We start from the raw sequence: 21370 nt of genomic DNA, 5'->3' as shown, positions 1-21370 counted from the left end.
TATGGCGATCCTAGCTATATAAACATTATATATGCACATTACCATACATACATACATTTAGAATTATATTTTAGTTTAAAGTAAGTATTTGTAAACCATTATATTTGCATGTTTTATCAAAATAGATTTTTAGTAGGTGTGCGCAGAATTCTTATGTTATACAATTTTATTTCCTGTTACAAAACTATGTGGACACTGAATGCTTGTGCAAATGTAAACCTGAAATTGTTTCAAAATAATTTTTACACAGCCTCTCTCTCGTGGCTAATAAAACTGTATTGCAATGTTTTAATATTATACAAATGTAAAGGGAATCTAAGCAGTTATGTATCTAGTTAAGATTGTATTCTACCCTTTGAACTACTTTGCTTGGTTTGTTGTTCAATTAAATAAAGTCAATTAAATAAAGTAAATCAAAAAAGATTCCCCCAATGTCCATCAACTTGTGTATTTATTTATTTGTATGGTGTTAGAGTGGCTGTGTGTACGTATGAATGTATGTGTAAGTGTATGACCACCTCTGACCCCTGACCACCATACCCCACATTATAACTCATTCACAGCCCCCACAACAATCATTATCCCTAACCAACAAAATGTCCATCCCCTACCACTGCATACAATATCACAATCATCTCCATACCAACCCAGCATTATTTTCCTGTCACCTCATACCCAGGGTCGGCCCGACAATGGAGCCGAGTGGGGCAAGCCCTTTTTTTTTTTTTTAAGCGAAAGAGAGAGAAAGGGGCGCCGAGTGGTTTTCGCTTACCAAGCTGTCAGTACCCGCTCGGCGCCCCTCTCTCTCTCTCCTCTGCGGCGAGTCTCCCTGTTCGGTCTCGGTGCCGGCTTGTAATGCTGAGTGCCGGAAGATTTCCGGCGCTCAGCATTACAAGCCGGCACCGAGACCGAACAGGGAGACTCGCCGCAGGACTGCTGAAAGGTAAGTACAAGGGGGGGGGGGGGCGGCAGGGACGGAGGGCGAGGAAGGGTAGATAATGGGGGGGGTGGCAGGGACGGAGGGAGAGGAAGGGTAGATAAGGGGGGTGTGGCAGGGACGGAGGGAGAGAAAGGGTAGATAAGGGGGGGGCGGCATTTTAAAATTCGCCCCAGGCGGCATTTTGCCTTGGGCCGGCCCTGCTTATACCTTTCCTTTAGTACACTCCCCTTCATATTAGTACAAACATATTTCCCGTCTTACTTCTCTGCCTTTGGCCTTTGAGTTTGCAGTGCGGACTTGCTCATTGCATCAACCAGTCAGCGCTGCGCTGCATATGACCTCATATCCAGTGCACCACTGACTGGCAGTACTTCATTTGGCACAAATTGGCCTCCAATACAATAAAAAGTTTATTTTTATGAGATAAAATTAGTGCTAAAATTACTAAATACTAGCATTTCAAATACCCATGGGATGTCTAGATTTAAAAAAATGGTTGGTTTGATGGGGTATTGTAAGACATGGGAGCAGACTGAGCAGATGCCAAAATATAAAGAAAAAAAGCGCAGCTCCCAAATCTGGCCTTTTAGCCCCAAAACAACATGACACACCTATGCATGAGTGGTACCTATTTGGGTGTTGTTTGACAGTCGCATACACTAAGGGCTGTAAATTCATACCTAAAGTACAATATGTGTTATAAAAACCACACAAAAGGACTACCACAAATTTTGACAAAGGCTGGTGGTGGAATTAGTGCATGGAAAGAGTTAACATACCCTGGTGTGTTCAGTTTTCAAAAATGTATGGTTTGATGGGGGTAAATTGAATTGGCCCGGTTAAAAAATGTCCCAAATAGGACAAGGATGACCAGATGGTAAAATTCTAAACTGAAAAATGCACACCTTTTGGCCTTTTAGCCCCATAACAACTAGAAAAAAAACCTATGTACTGGTGGCATCACTTTGCTAATCAGAATCTGCTGGCATTAACTAAATTGTGCATGCCCCAAATCTGGCCTTTTATTTCCCAATAATCTGACAAAGCCAGGCGTGGGTAGTATCACTGTACTCAGGAGATACAAATATTGGGGTATTGTTTTAAGTGACATATACCAAGAGTACCTGAAGTACAATTTGGGTAAAAAAAAAACACAAAATAAGTTACTAAATTAGCATTTAAGATACATTGGGGTGTCTAGTTTTCAAAAATATATGGGTTGATGAGGTAAATTAAACTGACTGGCTTCAAAGATGTCCCAAATAAACATGTGGATAGGATTACCAGATTTGAAAAAATGGTTTTGAAACTTGTATTCATTGCCCTATAACTTGTGAAAAATAAAATAAAGCAAAATGCAAACACGAGCACAGCAAAAATGTTAAAACAGATCCAGAAGGTTACAATTTTTTTTTTTTAAATAATGTCCTTAAGGGGTTAAAGACTCCTTGTTTACTTATGATGACAGAAGTAGTAAATTATTTTATGGTACAGCACTGCTGTATAGACACAAACAATATATTTCAGTGTACTCTTATACTAAAGTACGATAATCAGATTCATTTACTGGTCACCAATACATGTAACATTTACATAAACAATTTTTAGTTTTCTCATTGTGCCATACACCATTTTAAACTTTTGTTAAATATTCACTAAACTGTCATCTCCAGACATATGTTGAATGCAATTTATTTGTTAAAAAATATTTCTTATATGGGTGTAGGATCTATATTGTTCATAATAATCAGATTGTGGAAAAGTTTAATGTACATCAACACCTATAACATGAGCAAGCAGAATAGCCAGTTAATGCATAGATAAAATTAGAAACCCATTCTCATTATGACCCTGACTGTAATAATTTGAATTTATCTCCAGTGCAGCAATGGCATTTCCATATAAAGCTTTGTGATGACATGTTTTCCACCTAAAGCAAGAAATTATATAACTCTTGCCATTACCCAGATGTAAGTACCTTCTCCTATTATTAAGTCTAAAATAAAACAAAAATATTCAATGACACTATCAAATACTAAAATCAGATATTGGGCTCTTAGGATCTTGCCCTGTTGTCACAGTCTACAAGGGCAGAATACTTTCTATTTAGCCATCATTAGCAGTTTAGTCCCTCCACTGCTAAAAAAAAATCCCCACTGGCAACAGTGGGAGCTTTCTATATCAAAACCTCCTTTATGTGGCTTGTGCTATAATCTAAGCCCCTGGTGCCTCCATTCCTGCATATTTTTCTTTCATTTAGTCTCTGTTTTATAACTCAAATGCTTCAATTCCACTGTGTTATTTCATTTGTGATAGCTTTGGCTTCTGCCACACTAAAGTATATGTTCATTGCTAAGTTAACCATAAACGTAGACCTAAGACATGTTCCAGGTACTGTAAATATGATTACGGATACTGAAAAGGAGAAAATGAGTTACGATGTGTACTTTAGATTTTTTTTTTTTTTTTTTTTACAGAAAGAAGGTTATAAAAAAAAAGATGCACATCTGAAGAAATATTTAGATCTACTGTATAGTCAAAAGAGATTGCAGGGGGTTAAAAAGTTTTTTTTTTAAAGTTCAGAAATTAAAAAAAAAAGAATGAAAATAATTCTTAACATTCCTAAAACTTTCCAACCTTAACCTTTTGTTGACTTCCAACACAACGGTACCAAAAATGATTGTGTGTGTAAGGGACTATTTACTTGGGATGTTAAACATAAATTGGATTGTTTTGCAGCAGTGGTATTACTGCTGTGGAAATACTAAGGAAAACAAAAATGGGGATCTGTTTTTTTTTTATATTTTATTCCTAATAAATATTGTGTGTTATGTTTACATATACACACAATAAATAGTGAATTCAGTTGCAAAAATGTATCAATTATGATGGCAAAATAGATACTACCTCTAACAGAGGGGTACAGCCATTACAATCAGTGTTATACTTTCTTACAAGTGCACTTATTAACTTTTGATACTTGCGATACAATGATTTTTCAATACGGTAATTAATGTATGCTGTCTGAAAGCCATTACTGATTAGTTAAGAAGAAAGTAGATAAAATATACAATTCACCCAAAAAGAAGAGTTGTCATATAAATGTATTTGTCACACAGGCCATTATCGGCCCTTCAAGTGCTTATAACAACATTAAAGCATAGTGAAGGGATTGCATCAAAATATAATACAAAAGTGTATTTAATTCTTGTAGAAATCAATGTGTTAACAATTAAGGCTTTTGTCATGAATTTACAGAGGTATTTACTACTGCTGCAAAGTAAAGCCATCTGTCTGCCTTTATAAGATAACATATTTTAGGGCCTGCAGCACAATGCATGCTAGAAAAATAAAGAAGAAACTCAGGAAGAAAAGAACACAGACATATAGCCTGGTTGGCACAGTGGCCCTTAACCCCTTCGAGACAAAGGCTGATTTTACTTTTTGTACCCTTTGTGACAATGGCCTTTTTAACATTTCTGCGCTGCTTGTGTTTAGCTGTAATTTTCTTCTTTCCCGTTTACTGAACCCACACACATTAGATATTGTTTTTTTCAGGACAAGAAGGGCTTTCTTTAGATGACATTGTTTTGATTGTATCATATTATTTACTATTAAAAAAATTATAAAATATGGTGAAAAATTTAGAAAAAAATGACTGTTTCTAACTTTTAGTTGAAAAATCTTTTACTCATCTATAAAAGGTAATGAAAAAACCTGCTAAATAGTTTCTACTATTTGTCCTGAGTTTAGAAATACCCAATGTTTTTATGTTTTTTTGCTTTTTTCTACCCATTATGGGGCAATAAGTACAGGTAGCGTTTTGCTATTTCAAAGCCATTTTTTCCAAATCTGGTAATTCTTCCCCCCATGTGCCATTTCGGGTATCTTTGAACCCGGCCAATGCAATTTACCCCATCAAGTCATATATTTTTGAAAACTAGACAGCCCAGGGTATTCCAAATGCTAGTATTTTAACTCTTTCCATGCACCATATCTACCACCAGTCTTTGTCAAACTTTATGGTAGTCATTTTTTTGCATTTGTTTTGTCATACACATTTTACTTCAGGTATGAATTAAAATGTTCTAGTTTATGTCACTATCACAAAACACCCCAATATGTGTTCAGCAACATCTCCTGAGCGCAGCGATACCCCACATGAATGATTTTGCCTGGCTGTTTGGGGGCAAAAGGGCCACATTTGGGGCATGCGCATTTTTCAATGTTGAACTTTGGCATTTGGGGATCCACTGCCCATGCCCTATTTGGTACATCTTTGAGCCGAGCCATTTCAGTGTGCCCAATAAACCCATATATTTTTGAAAACTAGACACCCCAGGGTATTTCAAATGCTAGTATTTTAACTCTTTCCATGCACCATATCTACCACCAGTCTTTGTCAAACTTTGTGGTAGTCATTTTTTTGCATTTGGTTTTCCACACACATTTTAATTCAGGTATGAATTAAAATGTTCTCGTATATGTCACTATCACAAAACACCCCAATATGTGTTCAGCAACATCTCCTGAGTACAGCGATACCTCACATGAATGATTTTGCCTGGCTGTTTTGGGGCAAAAGGGCCACATTTGGGGCATGCGCTTTTTTCAATGTTGAACTTTGGCATTTGGGATCCACTGCCCATGCCCTATTTGGTACATCTTTGAGCCAGGCCATTTCAGTGTGCCCAACAAAACCATATATTTTTCAAAACTAGACACCACAGGGTATTTTAAATGCTGGTATTTTAACTCTTTGCATGCACATATTTTAGCACCAGCATTTTTTCAAAGTTTGCAGTAATATTTTTGTGTGTGTATTTTTCCCACACACACCTACTTTATGTATGAATTTACAGCTCCTGGTATATGCCGCTGTCACACGACACCCCATAATGTGTTCAGCAACATCTCCTGAGTGCAGTGATACCCCACATGCATGGGTGTGTCATTTTTTGGGGGAACTAAAAGGCCACATTTGGTACGTGTGCATTTTTCTAATTGGAAATTAGATGTGTGGCCATCCTTCCCCCCGTGTTAATTGGGACGTTGTTGAACCTGGCCCATTCAATTTACCCCATCAAATCATACATTTTTTAAAAGTAGACACCCCACGGGCATTTAATATGCCAGTATTTTAACTCTTTCCATGCGAGAATTGTTTTAAGCTAATATGCTAATTTTAGGACTTGCTCACAAAAATATATTTTTTATATATATATATATTTTTTTTTTATTATTTTTTTTTAAAAAAAATTTAACATTTTTTTTCAACTTGGAGGTTCCCCTGATAGTGACATCAGTGGGAAATGATTTTTACATTTTACTGTTTTTTACTATTTTTTTCTAATTATTATTAATTTTATTTTATTTTTTAATTTATTTTTACTAATCACACTGTGATTAGAAAGCTGGGCTCCATTGACTTGCATGGTGAATGCAGTACCTGTATTCAACCTGCAAGTGGAGCCAAAGTTCTCTAGATGGTCTGGACCATCTAGCGAACTTTTAAAATTTGTGGTTCCTGTTACAGGACGGCGGCCATCTTCCTTGATGGCGAAGATTGCCGGCAGCTGCGGCTGTGACCGCTCTCCGGAGCGGTCACAGCCCATCAAAAGGTTAGTGTTTGGTGTCGCTGGATGCCTCCTGATCGAGGCATTCCAGCGACACCATTTAAGTTTAGGAGGCGATCGTCGATCGCCTCCTAAACGCTTTTAAAACGGGCGTCCGCCGCCATACAAAGTATGGCGGATGTTGACGCCCCGTGGAGGGGCCAGAGATGGCCCCTTCGTGCCGATCGCGGCGTTGCTGAATGCCTCGAGGTCGAGGCATTCAGCAACGCTTTTTGGGTGCAGAAAGCGATAGTAGATCGCTTTCTGCACCCGTTTAAAGACGTGCCGGTCCTGGCACGTCAATTGTCGTAAAGCACATGCTTTTCCGTGCCGTGCCAGGACCGGCAATTGTCATTAAGGGGTTAATGGGCTCATTGCATCATCTAACCACATGTAGCTGCCACGAGACATATTTTAACTCTGTGACGCTATATTTTCTGTGTTAATATTTCAGTTTTAGCTGTGAAAAATGTTGCATTGCATTTATCATACTGTGTGCATTGACTTGACTGATCTGTTCTGAAGGAGAAATAGAGATTTTTAGTTTTACTTATTATTTTATCTGGTCAAAAGAGCTCAGTAGCGGTCAATATTTGATTTTTTATTTATCTTACCTTTTAGAGGGAATCTGTCCCGAGATCTTAACTGTTTCAAAAGCACACATGACCAAAATAAAAGGAATGAGAATCTGAAACAGAAAAATCACAACCTCAGAACGTGGGCTTACTTTTTACATATTTCATATGGTAAGTAACCTTCTCCAAGTCACTGAGTGATGGGGCTGATTGTCATTCTGCAGAATGAATAATGCATTACTTAGAAGAATTTCATATTAATGCTTCACTTCTTGAACAAATTTGGAGGTTACACAGATACCAAAATGGATACAGGATAAATTTTCTGATTAATACATGAGAAGGCATAATTTGTGGCTTAGAGCAAGCATGTATTAAATTAAAGAGGAATGAAATACGTGCCAAGAAGAACGTCTTAGGTGAATCCTCCAATCACTCCTCTTAGCAATACCAAAGCAAATTTCGATATTCTGCTTTTTTGACACTTCTTAAAGAGCAGAGTGAAAAACTCAAACACCAAAGATGTATTTCTAGGCATCTATACCAGGAAAACTAAACTGTTATTTCAAAAGGGCCTTTTTACTAAGCTTGGAAACATTATTTGTTTCAGCAGAATCAGCATCCAACAAACATGCGGAATAAATATGCAGATCCTGTGACAAGTATTGAAAGGTCCTGTACCACTTAGGCAAAACATTTATTGCGCACTCCAATATGTTAAGCAAATACACCTTAATATGTCAGCAGGTTATACAGACACAGCTGTTTGAAATCACAATCAATAATAAACTGTATTTTTAGCTATTGTTAGCCCTTATTTCTAACTGGCAGGGGATAACTCAATTTATGCACATCTCATGTTTTATTAAATCGGTTTTGTTCCCAGGAACTCTTTAACAGTGATATAGTACAATTCTGTATTGTGACTCATATTTGACATATATCTTAATATTTTTTATGAACTAATAAATTAAAGCAATAATAAAGCCACAATTTCAGTTACAGACAAAGCAATATCAGAAACTGATCTTATGGTCTTGAGGGCAACCTCAATACCTGTTCACTTTCATGAAGGCTACGGCATACTTATTTTACTAATACATGTTTCATGAATCTGGTTACCATAAATATATTTGACGTTGGTCAGTAGACCATCAAATCGTGTATGTTGTGTTATTTTTTGCATCACAGTTTTATCTTTCTTGGAATTCACTTACTTTTCCTGTCTCGGGGGATGCTCTATGACATATCCTGTAATGTAACTAACTTCCGCCTGCTGATTTAAAAGCTTTTTAAAGCTTTGTAAAATGTTTTGTAACTTGAAGTAGTTTTAATTAAATTTTTTCAGGTGTTTCTTAAGGATATAGGCTGTTATTTATGCCCTATTAAAGCACCAGCTGGCTCCTTAGTAGGCTTATGACTTACTAAGTAAAGGACGCCTAACTTCACATGGCCTTATTAAAGAAGAAGGTGCTCAGCTATTCTTAGAAGTGTAGTTTGGATTGACCTGAAAATGCAAATAATCAATGTTTTGCCATACTTATGTGATTGGCTACAACCCAAAACCCAACTGAATGTAATTGAGAACTAATGTTGGATTCTTGAAGTGTGCATTATCAATAACATTGAATAGCAGCCTTACTAAAATAAGTATTTACAAAAAAGGTCTACATTAGGTTATTATTATGATATTTGAATAGAAATGAAAACTCACCTTCCACATCATCAGACCCCCCATTACAAAGGGGTTAAACACAGTCAGGAAGCAATAGACAGAAGCAGGATCAAAACTGGAGGATCAAATCCAAACCATTATGTAACATTTAACATTTACTCATAACACTGATAACATGTACAATCTAAACTATTGGAAATTACATGAGCTATAACTGTAGTTAAGTAAGTAGCTAAGTCCTTGGGGTCCTAGAGCTACATCCCCTTATGCAGCCTTCTGCCTGGTGGTCTATTGGAGGAGTAGTAATGTGCAGTGATCTCCGATTTCCAGTGTACTGCCAGATCTGTGGAGACTTATAGTGCCAGGTTCTGACAGCATAACCCAGAGGGCAAAGCAAGCAAGTCATGGTGGTGGATCCAAAAGCTTTGGGACAAAGAGCCCACCACACATGTTTCATATGTCTTTTTTTCCATATAGGAGAACAAAGATCAAAACAAAATGAGTTCTGCCTGGACTTTGTGTTATTAAATGTGCAAATAAAAAGAATTGTTCATTCGGATTCATACAAATTGTAAATTTACAGAATTTTGGTAAATTCAGCATTTCGTACAATACCCGAACACGAGGCCAGACCCTCACGAATCGAAGGAAAACAAAGCAAAAAGCTCAGAATGTACGTTTGACATTCGTGGGTCCACATTCTTTCACACTCTAAATGTTTCCCTACCTTCTCTGCAGACCGCTTCCGCATCATCTTCTGCATCTCCTTCTTCTATCTCCTTCCTTCTCTTCTATCTTCAATCCTTAATTGTCTTCCTTCACATCTCCTCGGACATAACCCATCAAAATCCACAAGAGTTGCAGTAATGTCACTCCGATCCTTCAATCAAAGGAGAGGACACCACCAAGAAAAAGATGCAGAAGATGTGGAAGCGGTCGGCAGAAGCGGAGGAGGTCGGCAGAGAAACATTTAGAGAGCATGAGAGAGAGTGAACGAGAATGAGAGAATGAATGACTGTGAATGTGGGCACCAGTCAATGAATTTCATTCCCAAATTAAAAATGCCCCCAATTTTCTGCCAAATGGGTAAGGAACGAAAATTGAATGTCTAATATATAGAGCAATTACACACTTACATACTGAACTACACAGTAATATTGTTCATTCTATAAACATAAATGATTATTTCTCATCTTAAGTCATAAGTTTTACTGGCAAAGTGTCTAGGAAAATGTATAGGAGGAATTATGTGCATTATAGAGTGATACCTTATTTTTCAACGATTTATTTTATTATAAAGAAAAACGACTTTGTCACAGATTTTGTATATGTCACCTGTTTATAGAAGCTATATTTCCTGTGCCAAAAAACGCTGTAATTATGAAGAAGACCTGGAAAAAATGTTAAGGAAATAGATTATTAAATGACCACCCTGGAAAGCAAATTCAATATGCAATGGCCAGTACCGCAATAAGGGGACAGAGTGCTAAGCATGGAGCAATCACTGTAAAAACCAGTGGATTGTTCCTGCAGACTGCTCCATCAGAATTGCTCTGTATAAATATTGCCCATTGTATCAGTATATGACATTTCTCTAATCAAAGAACATCCGATAAAAGCATCTATATCTAAAATGTCTGCTGTCATCATTCTTAAGGTACAGGAACAAAAATCATCTTTAATTCCTGGCATACCTTGTACAGTTCAGTTGTGTAGATACTTACTGTGGGAGACTATTAGTAGATTATATTATAATTTAGATGCCAGTTTGCAGGTTTTACCTGCTAACCTACTAGCTATAATATTTGGCACACACAAATAATGCAGATCTTGAGTACTGAAAGATAAGATGGCTGCTCCAATAGTATACACACAATGTAATACATGTATTATTATTATTATGTAACACCTAATGTACTGAATTACAAAATATAATTTTGTATTGTTCCAAATAAACTGGGGTGAAAAAATGATTTATGTTTAGAAATACACTCCACAAAGAACAAAATGATCATGTTTTTTTCTTCTTTTTCTAAAACGTTATACTAATTAAACCTTAAATGCAAATTACTTGCTTTGGATTGGGCCCAGTAGCGTACCTAGCGGGGGGCGGGCAGTCCGCACCGGGTGCCACTCATCAGGGGGGTGCCAACTTGCCGGCACCTGGCACCTCTCCAGAGACGGACAGTAATGTCCGCCGCTGGAGGAGCAGGCTCGCAAGGGAGCGGTATCGGAGGTCTTTAACAGTATTTCAGAAACTGGTGATCTACTGGGATTTTCACGCACAACCATCTCTAGTTTATACAAAATGGTCCGAAAAGAGTGGCAGTTGTGTGGATGAAAATGCCTTGTTGATGTCATACGTCAGAGGAGAATGGGCAGATGAGATGACAGAAAGGACACAGTAACTCAAATAACAATGTGTTACATCCAAAGTATGCAGAATATCATCTCTAAACGCACAACAGATGGGCTACAGCAGCAGAAGACCACACTGGGTGCCACTTCCAGCTAAGAACAGGAAACTGAGGCTACAATTCGCACAGGCTCACCAAAAATGGACAATGGAAGACTGGAAGAATGTTGCCTGGTCTGATGAGTCTCGATTCCAGCTGTGACATTCAGATGGCAGGGTCAGACTTTGGCGTAAACAACATAAAGTATGGATCCATCCTGCCTTGTATCAACGGTTCAGGCTGGTGTATTTGCGTGGGGGACATTTTCTTGGCACACTTTGGGCCCCTTAGTACCGATTGAGCATTGTTTATACGTGACATTCTACCTGACTATTGTTGCTGACCATGTTCATCCCTTTATCACCATCTTCTGATGGCTACTCCCAGCAGGATAATACACCATGTCACAAAGATCACATCATCTGAAACTGGTTTCTTGAACATGACAATAAGTTCACTGCACTCCAACGGCCTCCAAGATCACCAGATCTCAATTCAATAGAGCACCTTTGGAATGTGGAGGAATGGGAGATTCGCTTCATGGATATGCAGCCAACAAATCTGCAGCAATTGCATGATGTCATCATGTCCATACAGACCAAAATTTCTGAGGAATGTTTTCAGGACTTTGTAGAAAGTTTGCCACAAAGAATGAAGGCAATTCTGAAGGCAAAAGGAGGTCCAACACGGTACTAGCAAGGTGTACCTAATAAAGTGGCCAATAAGTGTATGTAAAAAAAAAAAACCCAGAGTATTGTAGTATGCAATGATATTGGACTAGCAAGACAAGCTTTTGAGAGTGTTCCTCTCTTCTTCAGGTATGAAGCAATACTAATCAACATGACAGAGGTTACCACTTAAAACAAGTGATGTTGTCAGAGAAGGAGAGAGTGGGAGTTGAGTGGCGTGTCATAAATTATGGTCCTAGGAGCAATAACTGCAGAATGCTTGAGAGATAACCAAAGGCTAGAACAAATAAACATAGGATAACCAATAAACACATTAACACATCACAGGTGATTGTAATAATTAGACATGCATTGGACATTAAGATGTATCTTTGTATAAAGTTATGGTAGTGTGTCAGGTTTTTGATTCATTCTGAGAAGTAGCTTATGGCCAGTTTCCCAATGTAGCACCCTTTGTCTCATGTGCATTCGTATGATTTCTTAATACAGTGTGTTTTGTTGTTGTGGCTGGCTGTGACATCCGTGGTTACAAGTATAGTATTAGCGGGAAGGTTTGTGAATTAGCTCAGTTTACTGAGACAATCTGTGGTGTCCTGTATACATAAAGCTCTTAAACTAGGGGTTTAAGGATATTTTCTATTAGGCCAGATATTGGTTCAGTAAGTGTTCCCATACCTGTCATTATGGGCTCTCCTGGGTTACCTGGATTGTGGATTTTGGGCAGCATGTAGAAGGTCACCAAGGATTGGGAGGCACAAGATTTTAAAATCCTTGATAAGGAGGTTTTGGTAAGGACCTGATTAGTTTAGTGAGTTCTTCTGTGTATTCCTGGTGGGGTCATGGTTCAATGTTTCGTAGTAGTAGTATTCAGACAATTGTCTGTTTCCATCTGCAATCTAGCCCTGGCTGTTCATGATGACTCTTGATCCCCCCTTGTCAGATGGGATGATGATGATGTTTGTATTATATATTAAATTATTTCTGGAGGTAGGAGGTTGTATGTGATTTTGTGTGGTAGCGAGGGATGCTACTCTTGTGCCGAGCATTTCAATAAAGTTGTCCTATTTAATATTAGGTCCTGCTGCAGGTTGCAGCCTTTGTTTTTTTGTTTAAAAGCTTATCTTTTAAATATCATGTTAGTCCACTAAAAAAGGTATCATTGCATTCTGTAATCCTTTTTTTTTTTTCTTTTTTTTACATTGTGTCTACTGGATTAATATGGCTAAACCCATTTACACACACATACATACATACACATATATATATATATATATATATATATATATATATATATATATATATAATTACAAAACATTGGGATTCATTAATAGCATACATCTTTTAATATGCAGTGCATCAAAAAAGGATACCAAGAAAAAAGATCTTCGAATGTCATCGAGATTCAGTCGTCGAAGCTGAGTTATATCAGTACTACAAGAGAAGTCAATACTGCTAAGCTGTGAATAAAAAAGGAAGAAAATCAATGCATTGTGTCATTACGGTCATTTTTAATAATGGAGGGCGTGATATACAGAGCAGGCAATAATAGAGACACATGTCTGAATTAAATACCAAGTAAGAGTGACCGTGGCAGAGAAGTGCATACTAATTCATTTTGTATTGCACTTTTTATCTGGGAAAAAGCTTTATATTTTTAAAGCTTAATTAGGAATGCACACATAATCACTTCAAACCTTTTTGTTTGCAATTTATTAGATTGTTATGAACAATGGAAAATTATTTAGTATTGGTAAGTGACTGCAAATTAGACATACAAATTATCACAATGCAGCCTTTTCTATTATTTAGTGTCAACAATTTGAAAGTGTTCTCATCTAATATAGGTTTCTAACCATATAATTGTGCATGTGTGAAATACTCATTTAGTTGTAGTAGTTATATTATAGAGTAGTTAGTTTTGTAGAGCAAATCAATGCAATAATGCTTGGTAATATTTAATCAATAGCAGATATTAATGCCAAGAATAGATAAATCAATAAAACACCAGGCACTTAACCCTCCACTAGCCGCATTGTGAATCTTTGTGTTTCCTTTTTTTTAAAAAATAGTAATTCATGCACTCAGTATTTTGTCTACTTTTGAGAATACTCACCGAGCGCATGAATTACTATTTTTTGTTTACTTGTAGATATTAATGCCAGTTTAAAGAAGGCCAACTTAGGCCCCTCAAAACATGGCCTTAGACCCCTTAAGATCTAAGCCCCTGATTTAAGGGCCTACAGGACACACCTGGTGGTTGGTACACATAGAATATGACACAAAATAAATAAACGTTACAACAGTCAAAACCTTTCCCAAATGTTTGTGTTTCCCTAAAATTAAAGATATTTGCAGAAAAGCTAAATTATGATCTCCGGTTGTATATTAGAGCTATAATGTAAAAGAACAGAAACATATAAGAGGAGTAATATAGTTATTTCTTTCGGAAACAATTGTGGCTTCAATTTTCACTGCGGTGAAAAATAGACTACCGTATTTTTCGCTCTATAAGACGCACCTGCTGATAAGACGCACCTAGATTTTAGAGGAGAAAAAAAAGGAAAAAATATTTTGAGCTAAAAAATGGGCTAAAATATTTATTACAATAACTGAATAAGCTATGAACACAGTAAGACACACACAGTAAGACACACACAGACACAGTAAGACACACACAGACACAGTGAGACACACACACACACACACACACACACAGTAAGACACACACACACACAGTAAGACACACACACAGTAAGACACACACACACAAACACAGTAAGACACACACAGTAAGACCTCCCTCCCTAACCCCCCTTCTCAGTATCTCCCCTCTAACTCCCTAACCCCCCCTTCTCAGGATCTCCCCTCTAACTCCCTAACCCCCCCTTCTCAGGATCTCCCCCCCCCCGCCCCGGTCACTTACCTTAAAATCCTGTGTTGGAAGCGTGAGGCGTTTGTCTCGGGTGCCGGCGCTTCACTGCTGAGCGCCGGCGTCTGAGACAAACGCTTCCAACACAGGAGTTGAAGCGCTGAGGCAGGCGGCGGTGGCGGCGGCTGCCGCCAGCAAAGGATTCCTGTATATCTGTCAGGCAGAGGGGCCCGAGAGTTGCCGAGCGGTTGTCTTCAGCAACCGCTCGGCACCCCTTGGGCCCCCCTGACTGGCAGAAATCCAGGACTCCTCTGCTGGCGGCCGCCGCCGCCTGCCTCAGTTGCGACCCCGGATTTATCGGCGTATAACACGCAGGTAGGGTTTAAGCTCCGGATTTTAGTTAAAAAAGTGCGTGTTATACGCCGATAAATACGGTATATCGTTGCCCCCCCTCCCTCCCTCCCTCCCTGCCTGCCTGCCTGCCTGCATGCATCTTCGCTCCATAAGACGCGGCTGATTTTTCATCCTACTTTGGGAGGAAAAAAACTGCGTCTTATGGAGCGAAAAATACGGTAATTTTTGTTTCAGCTTTTTGCAAGCCTAAAACTATTCAGATGTAAATGTAAATATCATAAAAGAATGAGTCTGCGTGCATATGGCAGCTACAAGTCCCAGTGAGACTTCACTGAACTATTACATTCTTGTAATGGGGAGGTGGAATGACTTGCCAGAAATAAACATAAACCTTTATTTAACTGTATGGCAAAGAGTCAGCTGGGCAAGACTACTTAGGTTAGACATTCACTACTTTGAGCCAGCTATGGAAGGAATTAGGGTTTTCATTGTTTTACGATTTTACACAAATTGGTGCAGGCTTTTAGAAAATATGGGACGAAAATTAAGTTATGGGACACCGTCAACTGTGACAATGACAATATTAAGTTTGCATTTCTGACATTCTATGAGATGAGTTATATATGTGTAACATGGACTAAGTTGAAGGATATACATATATATCTCATCTTTTTGGATTTTGCAACTGAATTTACCACATATAAATATATATTCACTGAACTGGCTGATATAAATTATGACAATCTGCCTTTCTGGGCCTGAAATCTTAGTCTGAGTTGGTTATTTAAGTAGTAACTGACATTTGTCAGTCTGCACAATTAAATTACTTTTGTGTGGTAAATTTAAATCCCTGAAATTTATTAAGACTCTATAGATTAGCCATATCGTGAGATAGGGTAATGATTCCAATGGTAATCGAGTTTTGTTTAAAATGCTCAAAGCTAGTACATTTCTAATAAATTTGATTTTGCACTAAGGGTTAATTATTCAAGCTTTCTAAGGAAGAAATCTCACTGATTTTTCCACAGCAGAAGCTCACTAGGCTTGAATTTGCACAATGTACGTTTTTTTTTTTTGACTCTCTATTCAACCACTTGAGAAATTGCATAAATAAAGTACCAGCAATTAAAACATCTAAATAATCTATTTCTCACAAAATTTCATTACACGGGATTCTAAGGGTTACCTCAATCCATTATGGATACAAGGAAACAATAACCTTGTTGTAAAAAACTACCAAATAAGGTGGCCCAGTAACAGTTTATTAAGCCAAGTTTTTTCAAATGTTAAGGATAATTTAGTATAAGAAATAACTATCATTACCATCGGTAAAATATATTTGAGTTTAAATTCCCATTTGCCTGTGGTATCCAAAGGTCTTTTTTAGGGTGAGCAGTATGTCGATAGATTAAGTGAAATGCAAAGGGCTATATTTATTGCACTGGGGAAATTTTAAGACCACGTGGAACATCTGTAACAATAAGTAGAATTGTATTGGTTCAGTGGTGAAAGGTAACACAGATGTATGGTCTTCTTTAAAAGTGAAATGAATGCAACTTGCAGATGAAACACAATATCTCAATAAAAACGTAAATGGGTTCTCGCTATTGCCTGTAAACCTTCTACAAACAGTGTCGCTCTGTTATGCCTCTTATAATGCCTATAAGTGCCTTCTTTTTATACTTATTTTTTAGGTGGGTAGAAAACCTTTTTTTTCCTGGTACTTCCCAGTAATATGCAGCCAATGTAAGATTTGTTTCATAAACTGCACTCAAAACCCTACTCTATTTAATAAACCCAAAATTGTACTGAGACTATACTAAGGTGTTTTTAAAAGGAAACATGACAAAAAAGTAAAGAATATTTTGAGAAATTTGTCAAGCAGAAATCTTCTTGTCTGTGGATAAATAGTGGACTAAATAAAAAGGTATAATGCAAGCCGCTACGCAAACCACAAAAATATTGTCTTTATGAAAAGCCTTATGCTTTATAACCGTTCTTACAGAATGGTGAGAACTGTTGTGAATTGTGAGCCTTAGCTTGCTCACTATTTCTGAGTGAATGTGTATAAATAAGCTGAGATTGAATAATTTAAGTAAAACTGTTGATGCTGAAGTATCGTACCTTTTGTTTGAAAGAAAGATTGTGTTTCTGGTGATTTTCTTGCTCCATTAATATCCAGACAAACATCAAGCATGACAGTACTATGGGAAATAATGCTTCATACCTGTGGCACAAAGGGAATAATCTCTAAGAACCATTACTGGAACACATCATGTGATTATTAAGACTAGTTCTAAAGCAAAACAGTATATTCGAAAGCAGAAATACATATGTTTAACAAGTCCTCTATTATCATTAAAAAAGAAAGTTTCCTAGACTGTAAGCTTGCAGGAGCAGGGCCCTCTTCTCCTTTTGTACCAGTTTGTTATTGTGTGTGATTTTAAATCATTCCACTGATTGTAATAGCAATAGAATCCAGTGACGCTACATAAATAAATGTGATGCAATGTAGCGTCCCTGAGGTTCGAACAAACCCCTGTCCCTGAGCCAGTGCCGGAGCTGACTGGAGGTGAATGTATAATATACACAAATATGTAATCGGCCAAACACATTTTCTGCATGACATTTAGCTGAGGCGTGGGGAAAGGGGCAAATATATATGAGGGAAATCTAGGGTCACCCCATGCATTTACAAAACAGAAAACAAGAAAATCTAAAGTGGCCATGCAGCTTAGCTAAAGTGTGCTTTTAACATGTGTGACAGAAAAACCGCAAAGCTATATGTTACTAACAAGTCCTGTACGAAACAGAAATGTATACCATTATTGATAACTACTGTGTTAGAGCAGACCTATATGCTATTAACAAGCTTTATGAACAGACCCTGGACTACTAACATTAGAGATATACTAAATCAAACTATTATTCTGTCATGTATTACAACAGAAGCGCAAGAACAAGTCCTGTGGTAGAACAGAATTACAAGTTGTATTAATATGTGTTGCTCCTAACATTACTTGTGCAGTTGGTATACACATTTTTAGCTAACTGTGTACTAGAGCAGAAATAGTAATATTACCCATTACTCAGCAACAGGTAGGTTGACATGAATGAAATAAAAATGCACAGGAGCCTCTGGAACAGAATGGTGGCACTAAGTAGCGGCACAACTACAGCGGACACTGCAAAAAAAGAATTAAACTGGGTTAGAACTTCATCCTTCTTCAAAGGCACAAACAACACATGAGCTTTATCGCTCTTGTTGAAACCAGTGGAGGAACTTTCAGAGCATGGTCAGACTCCATCTGCAGTGTTTGCTGAGGCAACACAGGAGCTGACTGGAGATGAGGATATCATGTGCACTGAGTTGTGTTATGCCAAACACATATGATGCACAGAAAGTAGCTTGGCGTGGGAAAAATGCATATGGGGGATCTCATAAGTATGAATATATCAAAACCTCATACTAAGTATTTTTACTGGATACTGTAAAACATATTACTTGTTATTCCCCCATCATCGTATGACAAGGGATGATGCCAAAAAAAATAGTCGATTTGTAGAATTGAAAAAGAGAGAAACCTTCCTTCATGGCCTTATAAAAGCACCTGTTATATCTTTCAGGTATGTTCAGTTAAGAGCCTTTTGTTTAGTCAATGTAGCAATAATTTTGTACGGCTTAACTCTCCCGAATTACAACGGAGACGCTAGATATGATTAGCTAATTGTTGGACTGCACAGGGCAAAACAATGAACAGAGGAAGTGGAAAGTCTCAATTCCTCCTATCTGATCCAACCCCAACCATCTTGTCAGACTTCAATATCTGTCCATGTGGATATTATCAAAACAATTATTGATTATATAAGGAAATATGTAAAATAATAATAAAAAGTTGGATTTCTTTAAAACAGACTTTGACCGTGCCCTGACCTCTGTTTAGGGGACCTTCAAGAATGCTTTGGTGTCCTTGGAAAGGCTTACAGTACTTGTATTTACTTTTTTGTTGATTTTATTTTTCAGGAGCATGTGTGCAAGCAAAATATACATATATACTGTCCATACCTAGTGTAGCCCAGCTGAGAATCTGGTTAATCACTTGTAAGCCTTGCTTCATTGCCAAGCTAGAATGGGTGGTATTCACTATATAAACAGAAACAGCAAGGTTCAGCACCTAAAAAGCAAAGAGATTTCAGTGAGCACTGTGTGTATTATACATGACCAGTCTGAAGTTTATTCTAAAATAAGCACCTGTTGCAATATGAGGTAATACACAGAATAGAAACGGCTTTCTATGTTCAATGTTATTATGAATTCTCACTATATCCTTACTGTAATAGCGATATAAAATCTGCCAATGTATCGTACTAATCTAATTTGAGTCTCTTAGTTTGTGTGTAATAATCGTTAATTAAGGGTAGGGCCAATAAACACATTTGTTTTATCTGGAGAATCTTTTACTCATTAAAAAAGCAAATAAAAAAATGCAATAAAACTATTCTAATAATTGTGCTGAGTTTAGAAATACCCAATTTAGTTTTTTCAAGTTATAGATCAATAAGTACGAGTAAATGTAACTATTACAAATCTGGACCCATGTCCTATCTGGGACAACTTTGAAGAAGGCCAATTCAATTTACCCTGATCAAACCATATATTTTTGGAAACAAGAAACATCATGGTATTTCTAAGACTTTCCATTAACTAATTTTACCACCAGCCTTTGTCCATATTTGTGTTAGCCACTTTTTGTGTGATTTTTTTTTTTTTTAACACACATTGTACTTCAGGTATGAACTTGCAGCTCCTGGTATATGTCACTGTCAAACAACACCCCAATACGTGTTCAGCAACATCTCCTGAGTACAGAGATACCACCCATGCACTGGTTTGTTTAGGGGCTAAACGGCCACATTTTGGAGATGCACATTTTCAGCTTGGAATTTTGGTCATCCCGTGTCTACAATATGATCTATTTGGGACATCTTTGAGGCCAGAGGATTTAGCTTACACCATCAGACCACATATTTGAATAATAGACCCCCTAACGGTATTTCAACTGGTGATATTGTTTTACTTCTACTTATCCTACCACCAGCTTTTGTAGTAATTTTTGTCACACACGCTGTACTTCAGGCATGAATTTACCTGGTATATGTCACTGCTACAGCATATTTTTTACAACTAGACACCTCAGGGTATTTCAAAAGTTTTTTTTAACACTTTCTGTGGCAGGATTTTCGGGAAGACACAGACTTGCTCATACAAATTAAACATTTTTTTTTTATTATTTTTGTAACTGGGTGGTTTCCTTATGGAGTCATGGTAACATCACATCTTTTTTTATTTTCAAATTTTATGACATTTTTTTTTTTTTTAAACTATTGATCTACATGGATGCTGCATGGTCTGGACACACCATCTGGGAACTTTGTTTACGGTGTGCTGGACACTGCCACTTTGTGAAAAGAACCATGCCTCTTAGTATGGCATTTGTGATCTCTCAAGAAGAAGTAATCACACATGGACCCTGCTTTTTAGCTTTGTGTTCATGAATGACTCAACATTGAGGCATTTCAGCAACACTGGCTGAGTTTAGAGATAAAATCACCATATGTTTTATTTTAAAGGCATACAGCCTTTCAATACGGTGACTGTGGTCTTTCCTGAGAGCCATCATATGGGGCCCCTTCATATATATACACATACATACACACGAAATCTATGACTTGTAATGTCAGAGGTGATTAAATTTGCCCTCCTAGGGTGGTTATGATTATGTATGTGATTGTAACTTCTCTGTGAGCAAAGAAAAATGTATACCTAAATGTGTCTTTTAATCTGTCTGCGACCCTCAGAAGCTGTGCCAAGACACCCCTTAGGACGTACTGATACCTCCTAACTTTGTTGGAGCTCCATCTCTGCTACACTGGAAATCAAGCTGCCTGTTCCTGACTGATCGCGTGCGCTGGTACACCATTATATAAGAAATGCCTGATCACGTGATCGGTCTTCCCTTCCTATAGGTGTCAATACTGAAGTTCCATGGTTCCAGAAGTTTCATGGAGCACAGTAGAGACTCAGCATGAATCTTCAGTGTGATCAGCATAGACAGAGCTGTACACTAAGCATGTAGAGACACATAGCCACATAGTCGGCACAGTAACGCAAGACAGAGAGGGGTCAAACAGGCCAG

General features: G+C 37.6%; 1 protein-coding gene across 1 annotated transcript in view; it reads right to left on the bottom strand.

The window, feature by feature from the left end:
* LOC149302544 (GPI ethanolamine phosphate transferase 1-like) overlaps positions 1 to 21370 on the bottom strand; it is a 130394-nt gene that overhangs the window by 15519 nt on the left and 93505 nt on the right. The window contains exons 19-25 of the mRNA XM_089482227.1: positions 19240 to 19348; positions 18256 to 18358; positions 17298 to 17400; positions 13321 to 13407; positions 10141 to 10196; positions 8845 to 8920; positions 7170 to 7243 (exon numbers count right to left, since the gene is read on the bottom strand). Coding sequence (XP_089338353.1) covers positions 7170 to 7243; positions 8845 to 8920; positions 10141 to 10196; positions 13321 to 13407; positions 17298 to 17400; positions 18256 to 18358; positions 19240 to 19348 — 608 coding nt within the window. The remainder of the gene's footprint in view (positions 1 to 7169; positions 7244 to 8844; positions 8921 to 10140; positions 10197 to 13320; positions 13408 to 17297; positions 17401 to 18255; positions 18359 to 19239; positions 19349 to 21370) is intronic.

Source organism: Sceloporus occidentalis, unplaced genomic scaffold (assembly GCF_023333645.1).
Source record: "Sceloporus occidentalis isolate IW3139 unplaced genomic scaffold, rSceOcc1.0.p SCAF_18, whole genome shotgun sequence".
In the NCBI taxonomy this organism is placed as follows: domain Eukaryota; kingdom Metazoa; phylum Chordata; class Lepidosauria; order Squamata; family Phrynosomatidae; genus Sceloporus; species Sceloporus occidentalis.
This window is presented reverse-complemented; position numbering and strand designations above follow the sequence as displayed.